A 15,494-nucleotide genomic window follows, 5' to 3' on the forward strand; every position below is an offset into this window, starting at 1 on the left:
TTGGTGGGGCTGTGGGATGAGACCTGCACCGCGCGGGACGAGTCGCCGGCGGCGCCCGACGGAGCAGAAGGGGAGAGGGCATGGAGCTGGAGAGGGGTGTCTGTGCAGCCCTCCTTACCTTTGTTCAGACGCACCTCCCAGAGGCTGACCTCAGCAGCTGGGATGAGGTCATCTTCTGTGTGCTCGGGGTCCTTGAGGACCTGGGCCCCTCAGGCCCATCGGAGGAGAATTTCGATATGGAGGCCTTCACTGAGATGATGGAGGCCTATGTGCCTAGCTTTTCCCACATCCCAAGGGGTACAAGAGGGGAAATGATGCAGAGGCTCTCAGGGCAGTTGAGTGGTGCCAGGAACAAAGAGAACCTGCAACCACAGAACTCTGAGGTCCAAGGTCAGGTATCTATCGCCCCAGAGCCTCTGCAGCGGTTCAAAGAAGAGACGATGTCTTCTCCGACTGCTGCTCGGGACACCCAAGAAGAGGCATCCGGCGCTGAGGAGGAGCTGCTGCCGGGGGTGGACGTACTTCTGGAGGTGTTCCTTCCCTGTTCGGTGGAGCAGGCTCAATGGGTGTTGGCCAGAGCTCGAGGGGACTTGGAAGAAGCTGTGCAGATGCTGGTAGAGGGGAAGGAGGAAAGGCCTCCAGCCTGGGATGGCCCCAACCAGGACCTGCCCAGGCGCCTCAGAGGCCCCCAAAAGGATGAGCTGAAGTCCTTCATCCTGCAGGAAGAAGTACATGATGGTGGATAGCGCAGAGGATCAGAAGATTCGCCGGCCTATGGCTCCTAAGGAGGCTCCCAAGAAGCTGATCCAGTGCATCGACAACCAGGTAGCGAGCACCGAAGGGGAGCGATTCAAAGATGTGCGGGACCCTGAGGCTGAGGAAATGAAGGCCACATACGTCAGCCTCAAGCCAGCCAGAAAGTACCGCTTCCACGGAGGCACTCGCCAGCCTCTGCCCGAGCCATGTAGACTCAGATCCCAGAGGGACGCAGGGGCCCTACATCCCCACACAGGGCCCGCCCTAACTCCTGTCCCCCATCTTTCCCTACTTCCTTGCTCCACAGTGCTAACCTGCTCTTGGAGCTGCCATGGGCACGGTAGAGATAGCCCCAGGAAAAACAAACAAACAGAACAAAACAAAAGGGCCGTATCATTTCTGTGTGGTGTCCTAAATAGCAATTTATTGATGTATTATTTCAAAATGATTTATTTGTTTTCTTATTATTTTTTATGTTTATAAACAAATGGGAATTTAGCAAAATTTGTTAGAATTTGTGGAGGCGGTTTCTAAAGGGCAAGGGCACATAAAAGATGATTCTTTTTTTTTTTTGGTTCAAAAACATCCCTTTAGTGGTAACTGGACTTGAATGCAGCAGAAAATATTTTAAAATAATGTTTGAGTGGAAATGTAAAGTGATACAGCCGCTATAGAAAGAAGTATGGTTTTCCCTCAAAAAACCATATGATCCAGCAGTTCCACTTCTGGGATGTACCCAAAAGAATTGAAAGCAGGGTTTTGAAGAGATATTTGTTCATAGCAGCATCATTCACAATAGTCAAAAGGTGGAAATAATCCGTATCCATCAGTGGATGAATGGGTAGACAAAATGTGGTACATACATGTAATGGAGTATTATTCAACCTTTAAAAAGGAAGGAGAATCTCACATATGCTACAACATGGATGAACCTTGTGGACATTATGCTAAGTGAAATAAGCCAGTCACAAAAGGACAAATACTGTATGATCTCACTTACATGAGGTACCTAGGGCATTCAAATTCATAGGGACAGAAAGTACAATAGAATAGTGGTTTCCAGGGGCTGCGGGGGAGAGGGAATGGGCGGGTTGATGAACAGTTCTGGAGATGGATGGTGGTGATGGTTACACAGCAGTGGGGATGTATTTAATGCCACTGAATCGTATGCATAAAAATGGTTAAAATGGTAAATTTTATGTTATGTGTATTTTACCACAGTAAAAAAAAAAATTTGACCAGCAGAGGTGTAAAATGATAGAATACAGATCAGCTCAAGGTGGGAAATACTGATCTTGAAGGTTTAACACGATCCATAGATTGTTTCATCATTGCTCAAATAAGGCCGTTATAAACCTTTACCCAGCGTTTCGGATCTCCAGCCCCTTTCCATGGGCACCTTCACTCACTATATCATGCCTCTTTTCCTGGAATGTCCAAAACCTTGGTGTAAAGAGTGCAAAGGGCTGTGCATGAGCACATGGCCAGCTAGGCACCCTCATGCCCCGCTGGTGGCAAAATAAGTTAGTACAACCCTTTGTGAAGACAGTCTAGGGAAGTCTGTGAAGAGCATAACCATGATCACGCCCACTATCCCTTTTAGCCCTCTGAGGACAGAGGCTAATGGACACATGTGGCCCTCTCTCCTTAAATGCTTGCCAGCCCACCGCCCATCTAGCCCTGAGTCCATCCTTTCCTTCATTCCGCTCTCGGGTCCAGTCCCTCTATGTGCTGGGCGGCATGGTGCTGAGAGCTGCACATACACCCGTGTTGGGTCAGGATGGGGAGAGGCGGTGCAGAGGTGTGTGGAGAGCACGCAGCTAGGCCCTGATATGTGTTAACTATCTAGTAAGTAATGTCTAGGCGTTGTCTTCATCAGGGTTCTCCAGAGAAACAGACCAATAGGGTATGTCTGTGTGTGTGTGTGTGTGTGTGTGTGTGTGTGTGTGTGTGTGTGATATATATAAGAGATGTAGTATAAGGGCAATAAGACCCACATGATTATGGAGGCCGACAAGTCCTAAGAGCTGCAGTCAGGAAGCTGGGGACCCAGGAGAGCCATTGGTGTAAGTTCCAGTCCAAAGGCTGGCAAGCTTGAGAACCAGGAAGAACCAATGTTTCAGTTCAAGTCTCAAGGCAGGAAAATCTGGAAGGCTATCAGGCAGGAGGAGTTAGTTCCTTTTTTACTCAGGGGACTATTGGCCTATTTGGTATCTTCAACTGATTGGATGAGGCCCACCCACATTAGGGAAGGCAGTCTGCTTTACTCAGTCTGCTGATTCACATGTTAATCTCATCCAGATATATCTTCACAGACACACCTAGAATAATGTTTTACCAAATGTCTGGGCACCTTGTGGCCTGGTCAAGTTGACACGTAAAATTAACCATCATGGTATTATTTACTAAAATGATTTAGAATTAATTGTGCTGCCTAAATCATTATTGTAGTTACAATTGCTTTTCAACTCAGTTTTGAATTTGAGTGACATCATGAAAAGTCCTGAATCAAGTTCTTTTCTGCACTTGGTTAAGTCTGGACTGCCATTTAGATAATTCAAAAAAAGTATTAGGCCCAGAACTTACAGGATCAGTACATTTTTGTGTATGGAGTGATAGCATGAATGTGACAAGGGGAACAACTTGGACGTTCCTTGGCCTTCCCTGTTTCCATCTGAGCCCTCCAGCATATGGTGCTGGCTGAAGGTCATCCCTGGGCGAGGCAAGAGCATCTCAGAGCCAAGTATCAGCGTCAAGGCTAAGATGTGGAGTCCTCAGTTAGGGTCCCTGGACCTTGTACAGCATATACCCCCTGGCCTTGGCTTCAGTGAGCTCTGCTGCTTGTGAAGAGAGATCAGCTGAGGCCTCCACCCTCAGTCCCACCTGCCTTCCCAAGCCCTGGATTTGGATGTTTGCCTGGGCTCTGGCAAGCTCCTTCTCTATCTGCATTGGTTGTAACTTGGGTGGAACCCCGCGCTGGGGCCCTCTGGAGCCTCAGCTGCCTGGGCCAGAGGAGAGGAGTAGAATCTGGGCTGGTAGCTTGAGGGCAGGGGAACCAGCCCAGCTGAGCATCTGCCCCCACAGGGCGTGGCCAGCATTGAATCACCGGGGGGTGTGGCAAACTCAGACTTGTATGTTGGCTACTTGGGGGTTACAGCTGAGGAGCAGAAGTTTTTAAGCAGTGGGAATGCTCCCAGGTGCTGTAGCCGCCAGTGTGATGCTGACCACCACAAGAGCCAGGCCAGGCAGCAGGATCCTGAGAAGCAAACCCAGGCATCCTGCCACGGGGGGGTCCCCAGGGGCCGTGCTGCACTGGCCGTGCAGGTTCCCAGCCCTCGCCCCTGCGAACCTGACCTCAGGCTTAGGAGAGCAGGTCTAACTCCAGCCCCTGCTGGTGCCTGTTGGCTGCCTCACCAGAGGTGGTGCAGGTCCTCAGTGCCTGGTGCTGTGAGGCCCTGGGAAAGGGTACCTCTTACTTAAGATGGGAGGAGAGGGAGACCTGGAGGAGAATCCACTTCAGCCCCCTGAGCACAGGGCTAGGTCCCCTCTCACTGAATATGATAGAAGTTCTCCTAATGCCAAGTTCCTATAGCCCTTGCTTCCTAGGGAGGCGGCAGTGTGACCCCACATGGTGGTTCCCAGGACACGGGAAGCACTTGGTCTGCAGTGGCCGATCCATACCCCAAGCCCCCTGTGCTCCCCACTCCATGTGGTCACGTTCTCCCCATCTCTGCACGGACTCTGGCCCCTCAGTGCCTCAGCCACCTGACAAGGGCTGAGTGGTCACCGCCTGAGAATTGCAGGGACTTCGTTTATCTTTGTGCTCTTCCCAAGGATCTGACCCCCTAGTGATCACTTGTTACCTAGTGAAAACTAGAATCAGATCTGGTGTTGAAAGCAGCATCTAGCCAACACGCCCTGGTTCCTGACCTGTGTGTGCTGACATAAAATCCTCCCTTCCCCAACTTACCAATGTATATATTTTTAAAATTTTATTTATTTTTGGCTGCGTTGGGTCTTTGTTGCTGCGCACGGGCTTTCTCTAGTTGCGGCGAGCGGGAGCTACTCTTCGTTGCGGTGCGCGGGCTTCTCACTGCGGCGGCTTCTCTTGTTGCGGAGCACGGGCTCTCGGTGCGCGGGCTTCAATAGTTGTGGCACGTGGGCTCAGCAGTTGTGGCTCGCGGGCTCTAGAGCGCAGGCTCAGTAGTTGTGGCACACGGGCTTAGTTGCTCCGTGGCATGTGGGGTCTTCCCGGACCAGGGATTGAACCCGTGTCCCCTGCATTGGCAGGCAGATTCTTAACCGCTGCGTCACCAGGGAAGTCCCTCACCAATGTATTTTGAAAAGCCTGTCAGATTTTCTAACAAGAACTAAATATGAGTTAACATTAATACCCCGTTGCTATTTTTAAAACTCCAATTGCTATATAAATACATTTCACCTAAATAAAAATAGATTTGTTAAGTAAGCCAACCGTGAGTTGGGTCAGCATTTGTAAAAGTGTCTGATATACAGGCCTCTTCCTGGAATATGAATTCATTAGAACTTCAAAAGCAAAACAGCATGAGGTTGGACACTTTGCTGGAGCACTGGAGAGTTCTCAGCCAACGAGAGGCTAGATGGATTGATATTTGTTAAATTGAGATTCTGTTTGTACTGCCTTCAATTTAGTCCTTTCTCAAGATTTGTGGGTTCCCCTTCAAATCTAGTTTGTTGACTGTTTTAATCATAAAAGATTTTGTCAAATGCTTTTTTCTACATCTACTGAGATGATCATGTGGTTTTTGTGAAAGCTGTAAATTTAAGTTACACTGCCTCCACCTAAGGGGAAATGTGACTTTTTGGAAAATACATAAATGGATAAGATTCAGCAGTGTAATACCCGAATCTGAGGCACTAGTACTGGCTTCAGCAAAACTCCTCTGATGCAACTATTTTGTTAACCTCAGGGCTCACCGGTCATGAGAAACTAAGTTGGGTAAGGGTAGAGCATTTTCTAGCCCTGGAGCTATTGGGTTGGCCAAAAAGTTTGTTTGGGTTTTTCCGTAACATCTTACGAAAAACCTGAACTACCTTTTTGGCTAACCCAATATATCCCTCACTGCAGAAGACAAATAGAAAGTTCCTAAAGAGTGGGAGGCCAGGCAGAATATTCCCGTTTCATCACTCATGCTTTCCCCCCACAAGCTTCTCTCAGCATCTGAAGAGCTTAGTCCCTGCTACTGGCAGGGACTTCCTTTACTTCACATGCCCTGTCCTTGCTCACTCTGCCTCCTGGGAGCTTGAGGTTCGGACCCTCAAGCAGTTGGAAATTAGCAGACTTCCTTCTGTTCACTGTGGACTTGATCTAAGAATCCAGTTTGAACTACAGGCTCAGCAAGGACTTCTTGGTGTTCGCCCTCTCCCCACCCACTTGCAAACCCTGCCATGATGGCTACTGATCCAGTGGGTGGGCATGTACAGCGCCATGGTTTCCAAGCAAGGAAAACTGCCGTTCCTCTCAAAGTTATCGTTCCCAGTCACTTCATTAGCGGGAAGTTGCATAATTGGTACCCAGCTCCCCTGCCTAAATATGGTAGGATTACGTGCTGGCAACTTTTAAAGTCCAGCAATCCCAGATCCTTTCTAGGACCAGTAAGACACTTTGGTGGTACTTTGAAACCATGGTGCAGAGGTTCTCATCCTTGGCTGCACCTTGGAGTCTCCCTTGAAGCTTTCAAGAAACACTGATGCCTGCGACTCACCACAAGGCTCTGATTTAATTGGGCTGGAGTGTGCCCTGAGGTTTTTATCTTTTTCTAAGTTCTCCAGGTGATTGTAATGTGCAGCCAAAGTAGAGACTTCTGTACTAGCTATCAGCTAAGTAAAGAAACCACTAGCTTGGATGAGAAGTCACATACCAAATGGCAGATCCTCAAATGGACGTTAGCTTAGTTAATTATTGCTGCGATTTCAAATATTGTTAGCAGTTTGTCAGTTTTTTTTATCAGAAAGACTTTTCCTTAAACATGGATTTTTTTCCAAGTTTGCTGCATTTTCAGTTATGACTTTATTATTACTTTCATAGCATCTACTTGTATATAATAGTAACACATGACTCACTTAAGAGAAGTTTTCGTTGGAGCAAAATTTCCTGCATCAGGGCAATGGCTACACATTGGGATCATCTAGTACAGTGGTCCTTCAACTTGGTTATACATCTGAATCACCTAGGGGGCTTTTAAGTTCCAGAGCCTCAGCCTTGCCCTAGGCCAGTGACTTCAGAATTTCTGTGACTGAGCTTTAGCATCAGCATATTTGAAAGCTCCCCAGGTGATTCCACTATGCCCCTGAGTTTGAGTCAGCCTAGAACAGCATTCTCAAACTTTCATGAGATAAGCATCCCCTGGAGATTTGTTAATATGCAGCTTCTGATTCAGTGGGACTGGGGTGGGGGCCTTAGACTCTGCATTTCTAACAAGTTCCCACATGGTGATGGTAGATGCTCCCATGAGACATGGGAGAGTCTCACATGAGAACAGATAAGAGACCAATGGTGCTGGTCTATAGCAACATCTCACTTAAGTGGCAAGAACCTAGAGAGCTAAAAAAAAAAAAAAGAAAAAATATATACTGAGCCTGGGCCCTATTACCAGTGAATTTAATTTGATTGCACTGGGTGGGGTCCAGAATTGACAAGTTTTAAAAGCTCCCCAGGTGGTGGTGATATTGAATCCCAGGTGGAGAACCCCAGCAGTATTAGGGACTAGCTCTGCCTCCTGTGGTATAAATGGTTAATAAATGGTATCAGGTGGAGGAGGAAAGGGAGAAGACCAAAACAAGGCCAGGAGGGAACCCCTCCAGCCAGAAGAACCCCTGGACCTGCCAAGGGATGTCTTATCTAAAAAAAGTTCCCTCTGTAGAGAGAACTCACCATAAGGCTACCAGATTTTTTTCAACTCATCTTACGCCCCTGCTTTGCATATTGTTTGAATATATTTACATGTTGACTATCAAGAGGCCCTAACTCCAAATATGTAAGATAAAATAAAATAAGTTAGATCTTGCACCTTCTGCAATTGTATTCATACGCAGTAGTCAGTGCTGAACACAACTCAAGTAGGGAACAGATTTTGAAACAGCCGGAGATGGGGGAAGGAGAGGACATGCCAGCAGTACGGGAGGAGGGGGGCTTGGGGAAGCCACGACGGGCTCCTGCCATCTGCCCAGTGACAGCCCCCTCGGGGACCTCAGAGTCTGCAACAGGACCTGAAGCCCAAACCCCCTCTACACCTTTCTCCTCCTTAGTATTCCAAACAGTCTTGCTACCTTTGATCTTTCTCCCTGAAGCTTCATTCTGTACAGGCCTTTAGCCTTCCTGAGCTGCTTGCGGGCCATCCTCTGGGTGTTCCTCCCTGGACCTTCCGGACTTGACCTGTATCTTTTGGGCCGCCTCCCCGCAGTGCTCAGCACAGTGCGGGTCAGGGCAGTCTCATGCGGTCGGTTGTACGGGGTGTGCCCTGCTCAGGGTGCCTACAGAGGCCACGCGTGGGGCTGAGCTTCAACTCTCCTCTACGCATCAAAGTTGCCGCCTCAGGAGCAGGAGGCACCTCTTTGCCCTTCCACCTGCTGGCAGGCTCGAGGGGACACCTTTTTCTAATTTGCACAAAGGGACCTGCCAGGTGTGCTAGTGGAGACCCTGCGCAGGTCACCCAATGCATGCTTCCTAAGTGCTCACTGAATGTATGAACAAGAGAACAAAGTGGAGGCAGTGAGGATAAATAAGAGGTTTCCACAGTCATCTCGGTAAAGGTGAACGAGGCCCCAAACTAGGACGTCATCTGTGTTTACAGGAAGGAGGAGATAAACAAAGGAGAAGCAACAGGTCATGGGTTGGGTTAAAGCTTCCAGGATGGCAAAGGAGAGAGGGAATAAAAATGACCTCCTACCTGTAATCACCACTAAAACTTGACTCTTGCCCAAGAAGAATAAGGACATTGTGGTGGCAGATCAGTCTTACATACCCACTTCTGGACAGCTGGCTTTGGTTGGGTAACGAGGTAACAGGAATTCTGTGCTCTTGTGCGCAAGACCCTGTGGTAAGCAACGTGGGGGAGACGTAAGACCTCCCCTCCCTCGGCGAGTTTGTGATCTAGTTGAGGGCACTTGTATCCAACAAGATTCCTGATGCCGGTCTACACGGACCAGCATCACACGTGGGTGACAGGTGTCAGATGATCATAGTAGCTATGGACGTACATACTGCTTTACTGCCTGTGGTGAGCTCTCCGCGGTATGAGATAGCTATTATGTTGCTTCTCACCTAAGAGGAAGTTGACATTTCTTGCTTGCTTCTCACCCCATCTTCTGACTGCCAGTCACAATATTGGCGTGAACCACATAAAATTAGCATTTTTGTAGGCCAAAATGGTTAGATATCAGCCATTTCATATAGGTGGTTCTTACACTCTCCACCATATTATGCTGCCACTTGAGACCTTTCAAGTGATTTTATTGGTTTGTTTTAAGCCTATTATAAAAGGATTTTTTAAAAAGAGTGACACTTTTTCTGGTAAATGTGCAAAATAGGAAAAAACTGTGCAGAAGCAGAAAAATCTTTTATTTGTTTATTTATTTTTGGCTGCATCGGGTCTTTGTTGCTGCATGCGGGCTTTCTCTAGTTGTGTCGAGTGGGAGCTACTCTTCATTGCGGTGCACGGGCTTCTCAACGCGGTAGCTTCTCTTGTTGCAGAGCACAGGCTCTAGGCACGCGGGCTTCAGTAGTTGCAGCATGCAGGCTCAGTAGTTGTGGCTCTAGGCACACGGGCTTCAGTAGTTGTGGCTTGTGGGTTCTAGAGCGCAGTCTCAGTAGTTGTGGCTCATGGACTTAGGTGCTCCACAGCATGTGGGATCTTCCCGGACCAGGGCTCGAACCCGTGTCCCCTGTGTCCCCTGCGTTGCCAGGCGGATTCTTAACCACTGCGCCACCAGAGAAGTCCCTGGAAGCAGAGAAGTCTTAATCCCAAATTCTACAGTTCAGAGACATCCCTAATCACATTTTGATGTATTTCCTTCCAGATATTTTTCTTTGCATTTTTTATAAAGTTGAGATGTTATTGCATATGTAATGTTATATCCTGTTTAAAAATAACAATCTTCACTTAATTAAATATTTTTATAAACACAATTTTTAATGATGGTGTAATATTCCATTGAATGTAGGTACTGTAATTTATTCCACTGTTGGACCTAAAGGTTATTTTCAGTTCTTAATATTATATATACCTAGTTTTATTCCTGATCATTTTCTTAAGATAGATTCCTGTCTTAATCCATTTGGGCTGCTGTAACAGAATAGCATAGACTGGGTGGCTTATAAACAACAGAAATTTATTTCTCACAATTCTGGAGGCTGGGGAGTCCAAGATCAATGCTCTGGAAGATTCAGTGTCTGATAAGAATGTACTTCCTGGTTCATAAATGTCAGCCTTTTCACTATGTCCTCCCATGGCAGAAGGGACTAGGGAGCTCTCTGGTGTCTCTTTTATAAGGACATTATTCTCCTAGGTTCTGCCCTCGTGACTTAGTCACCTCCCAAATGCCCCACCTCCAAATACCATCATATTGGGGATTATCTTTCAACATATGAATTTTGGGGGGGGACACATTTTATCTATAGCAATTCCCAAAAGGAATTGGGTCAAATTACTTGAAATTACTGGGTCAAAAAGCAGGAAACTTTTTTAAGTGTCTTGATTTGTAGCGTCCATTGGTTTTCCAGAATGCATGTGCCCCTGGATTAACTTTAGCCATGATGGCAGAGCCAATCCTTTGCTGGTTCTGGTTTGGTTACCAGTGATAAATGCTGTTTTTAAAGATGAGAGAGTCTAAAGATGAATGGTCAAAAGAGACTCGGCAGTCAGGTGGACATTGAACGAAGCTAGAAAGATCTGTAAGTTTCAAATAAACCTTGAAGCTAGAAAGATCTGTAAGTTTCAAATAAACCTAGGGGAAATACTTTTCGAGCAGAAGCAAAGGTACAATGGAAACAATACAGCATATTGTGGACAGTCATAATCTAATTTTCCGAGGGTGGATAGTTGCAACATGGGAATAGTGGACTATAAATTGAGAAAAGGGCTCTCAGCTGAGACTGAGCTTTAATCCTGTAGATAATGGGGAGCTGTTGACAGTTTTTGAGCAGGGGATATAAGAGGAAAATAATGTTTCAATGATTATAGGAGACTTTATCTGGGAAATCAGAAACATCTTTACGAGTGGCAGAAAATTTTTTAAATGATCATGTTTTAAAAAATTACACATCATATATAAACATCCTAGGAATGATTTGCTCTAGTGCTTAACATGTGACAGTGGTATGACCTGTCAGCCATGTCTGAGTGGCTCAGGCTTTGAGATTCAGGTGGTGTGGCTTGGAGATCACAGTGGCCGGATCCAAATTGGCAGTCAGAAGCTATTTCGCATGTAGGAAATCTCAGTTTTCATGAAATGAAGGTGTCTTTGGCTTTTACATGTGCAGTTACAACAAATCCTCATGAGGAGTGATTTTGCCCTAAGCATTTCTTGGTAAATAAAATTTTCATCTTTTAATTTCATTTTTACGATTTTAAAGGAAATGGATATGTTGCAAATTCTGGTTTCCAGTACGAATAAGTAAAATGTGGTTGTTGCTATTACATCATTATATTTTCTCTTTTTTAAGATAAATCAGATATTTTTAATCAATATAAAACGATGACAGATACTTCGGGAATTCTTCAATTATCTGTCCATACTATATTTTATATCAATATTAGATAAATGTCTTGTAATATATGTATACTTTTAAAACCCATCTATATGTCACCATATCTCACATAGCACAATGCTTATGTTATGCAAAAATAAGACTTCGACTCACATTTTAGATTTTATTAAGGTTAGCTTCAAGAAAGAATGAGGGAGCCCTTAACAAAATTGATAGGCCACCAAAAAGATGCTGATTTTTTCTTGAGATACATTGTCACAAGGCACACTAATCATGGGAAAATGTTACAACTGTGTAAAATATTTGATGGCACTAACGGAGGATAACTGCTAAATGTCAAGAGCTTTCATGAAGAATACAGCTGGCATATTTTTGAAAGGATCATGCTGTTTACCCTGGGGGGGGTAAAACATTAGGGTGTTACCAAGTTTGCTGGGGCTTTCACCTTTCTTTAACTAGGATTTTCATGACGTATAGCTCCATCTGTTATGGCAGGGCTGGTTTCATGGATGTGTGACCTGCACAGTCACAGATGGCCCTATGCTTAGAAGGGTCTGGTGCTTTGTGTGATGTTTTTCTGTTGCCATCTTGAAATTCCCAATAAATTTTGAACAAGGGCTCTGCACTTTTATTTTACACAGGGTGCTTCAAATTATGTAACTGGTCTTGATTGTGAAAGCTGATTTCATCTTCCTTTGCCGTGTGTTATGGGCTAAAACATGGTTTTCACGGGACCAAACTATGGACCAGGTTAGGGGAGAGGGCTGCGGTGAGCCAAGGGAGCTTCTGGCCAACTCCTCTTATTTCCACAGGAAATGGGAATGAGGCTAAACTTAGTACAATAGGAGAAGTGGGGAGAGAGCAGAGTTTACGAGCAGGCAGGGCTACTGACAGCTAGAGTTTCTCCGTTAAGAACAGCAGCAGTGGCTGCCATTCCCGCTACACCCACCTACCACATCAAGCTAATAACCCCCAGGCTCCGGCTGATCGCTTCATGTGCATTATTTCCTTTAACTTAATTTTCTCAGCAACCTGCAACATGAGTATTATTTTTACAGATGAAGAATCTGAAGTTTCCAGCAATCAAGTTGCCCATAATTACAGAGCTAATAATGGTCTTTGCTGACTTAAGAAGTAGCCAGCCAGCCTTGTCTGTTGTTAACATTGAACTTGAATCACTTATTTGTCTACTCAAAAAGATTCATTGTCAGGGAGAGAGCCATAGACTTTGTTTACATAGATTGTTCATTTTCTACTTTTTACTTTCATATAATAGTAGATAGTATTGTTCTTTAGGGCCTTTTGGATGTAAATTTCTTAACTTTTTTCTCCCTGGATGCTATCTGGACAGCATACTAATGCTGGAAGTGTTTTTCCAAGAAGAGATAGCTACACCCTCCTTCTTTTCTCAGAAGATTGTGTCAGTAAACAGCATTATATATTTTTTAAACCTCAGCCAAAATGACATTCTGTTGCTTGATTATTTCTGTTGTTATTGTTTTCCTAGTTGTTATGTGTGATTATGTTCTGCCAGAAGTTAAAAAAATTATCCATGTTTTCTATTTTAATTTTGTATTAAAATAAGGTTTTTCAAAAATTTATAAATGAATCCTATTCTGGACTAATTCTAATTATGTCTTCTGCAGGAAAGCATCTCTGGCAGCTGATGTGTCCAGGCTTGGGTACAGTTCCTCACCCAATCACAAATACATTCCCCGAAGGGCAGTGCTCTATGTACCTGGAAATGATGAAAAGAAAATTAAGAAGATTCCCTCTCTGAATGTGGATTGTGCAGTCCTCGACTGTGAGGATGGTGTGGCTGTGAACAAAAAGGTAAATGGCATGATTTTTCCTTATGATGGAAAAAGGAAATGAATTGAAATTTGGTGCTCTCCTGGTAGCACTGCTCACTATTTGGAAAGAGTCTACTGTACTCACCTTTTTCTGATTATCGACGTGTTCTTGACCAGCCCTTGTGTGGGTTCTGAATGTGTATGTTTCTTTTCTCCAAGAGACAGGAAGAATCCAGCCAAGATATATTTAAAATCATGGCCTTCAGTATATGTGACTATGGTGTGTGTATAGATAAAGAGATACACACTTAAAAAAAAAGAGAGAGAGATAGACACTCAATCCATTTTGGCTGTGATATTTGCTGGTTTGGGTAAATGACTTAATCCTAGAATTGTGGTGTAAATTTTTCAGACCAGTAAGATGGAATTAGGAATTTATCTCTTTTTTTTACTGCCAGGTATATTGTGTAGTGGCCTTATCTCTTCTGGGACAAGTGCCAATAAAAGAAAAGATAGACTTCAATGGATGAGTCACCATTTTCCCTCCTTAATTAAAGAGAAACTACACACAGAACCTTAAGGTTGCAGCTTTTGGTTGATTTTCTCATGGCCTGATCAGAGAAATGAGTCGTAGAAAATACCCAATTTGTAAATAGGTACAAAAGGTTCTTACTGGGTGGTAGCATAGTGGATGCTTTTTGTTTCATTTTGGTTTGCCTAACTTCTTTTTCTAGGTTTTTATAATGAGCAAAGATTTGTTCAATAATTGGGTGAAATACATAAATTATTTTAACAATAACTGATGTTTGCATGGAACTTTTTAAATTAAACACATGCTTTCCCTCAACCTTCATCTATCCAGTCCCTGGACAATGAGGTTGGGCTGGGAATGGATTGTGGGGCTGGTGGCACAGAAGGAGCTGGCCGTCTGGATTTATATCTATTTGGATAGTTTCTTTTCCTAGGTGGTCTGAAATAGCGTGGTTGTCCTATACAACTTTCTTGATTAATCGCTTTCCTTGGAGATTCTAGCAAACAAATATTTGCCTTATTTTTTTTTTTAAGTTAATTTACAACATCTTTCTAATGGTCAAACCAAGGCTTTACAAGTGTTTGGGAAGGGATTAGAATAAACATGTGGAATCTAAAGCGTCTACTCAACATCTTTGGGATGCACCAAGGAAAGTGCAATTCATCTTCTTTCTCAGAGATTAAGGTAAACAGGGCTTTTCTTGAAGGACATAATATGATTCCAGGATGCTCCCTTCCAAAACTCATGTAGTGCACTCTAAGATTAGATACTAAATTGTAATTCTAGTTTTGTGTGACCCAGGGCAATTCACTTGACTTCTTTGCCTCAATTTTTTATCTGTACTGTGGGATGACAAAATCTTCTTTTGTCAGGGATAGGGATTATTACAAGGAATAAGCTTGATAAAATGCCTGGAGTAGCTTGATTTCCTATAGGGAATAGATTAGATAAATCCTGTAGTAATCATGATTAGAGGGGAATTTATTTTAGCTTGTAGCACAGTGAGCCATTAGGTGCCCTGATAAACTTCTAACTGTATTTCTTCACAAACCTTGAGGCTATCTTCCTATTCCCACCTGAGGATGTTTCCTGCTACCCAGATGAGTTCGAAATATGGTTCATTCCTGCCTCATATTTCCTTACTGTTTATCTGTGTTCTGAAGCCCATCCTTATACCCGGAGCCACTACTGAGGAGGAACCTAAGGAGGGGCAGGGGAGAGAAGAGTTTATGATGGACAAGTTGTGCCCGCCATCTTGGCATCTATGTCCAGACAGTGTCTTTGTTCAGACAGAGCACTGCAGTTCTCTCTCTTTTTAAATTAATTTCTTTATTTATTTTTATTTATTTATTTATTTGGCTGCGTCAGGTTGTAGTTGTGGCACACGGGATCTTTCGTTGCAATGCGTGGGCTCCTCTCTAGTTGTGGTGCGCGAGCTCTGTAGTTTGTGGCACATGAGCTCAATAGTCGTGGCTCGTGGGCTTAGTTGCCCCACGGCATGTGGGATCTTAGTTCCCTGACCAGGGGTCAAACCGGCGTCCCCTGCATTGCAAGACGGATTCTTAACCACTGCGTTAATTGCCAGACACACTGTTTTACGTATGCTGAACTTGGAGTCAACCAAATTTCCCTTTCTTATCCACAGAGAGTTCTGGCAAGCCAGGCT

At 44.6% G+C, this 15,494-nt stretch overlaps 2 protein-coding genes across 6 annotated transcripts in view; both read left to right on the forward strand.

Moving 5' to 3' along the window:
• Window positions 1–15,494, forward strand: part of CLYBL (citramalyl-CoA lyase) — a 260,211-nt gene that overhangs the window by 121,814 nt on the left and 122,903 nt on the right. For all 5 annotated transcript variants that reach the window (XR_009498853.1, XM_059903436.1, XM_059903435.1 and 2 more), the window contains exon 2: window positions 13,150–13,336. Coding sequence is in view for 4 of the 5 variants with exons in the window: in XM_059903436.1 (XP_059759419.1) it covers window positions 13,150–13,336 (187 nt within the window). In the remaining variant the exon portion in view is untranslated. The remainder of the gene's footprint in view (window positions 1–13,149; window positions 13,337–15,494) is intronic.
• Window positions 81–4,236, forward strand: LOC132352703 (CUE domain-containing protein 2-like). Its single transcript, XM_059903396.1, is given in 3 exon segments — window positions 81–722; window positions 724–964; window positions 3,914–4,236. Coding segments are annotated over 3 exon segments (1,206 nt in total).

This window comes from Balaenoptera ricei, chromosome 18, assembly GCF_028023285.1.
Source record: "Balaenoptera ricei isolate mBalRic1 chromosome 18, mBalRic1.hap2, whole genome shotgun sequence".
In the NCBI taxonomy this organism is placed as follows: domain Eukaryota; kingdom Metazoa; phylum Chordata; class Mammalia; order Artiodactyla; family Balaenopteridae; genus Balaenoptera; species Balaenoptera ricei.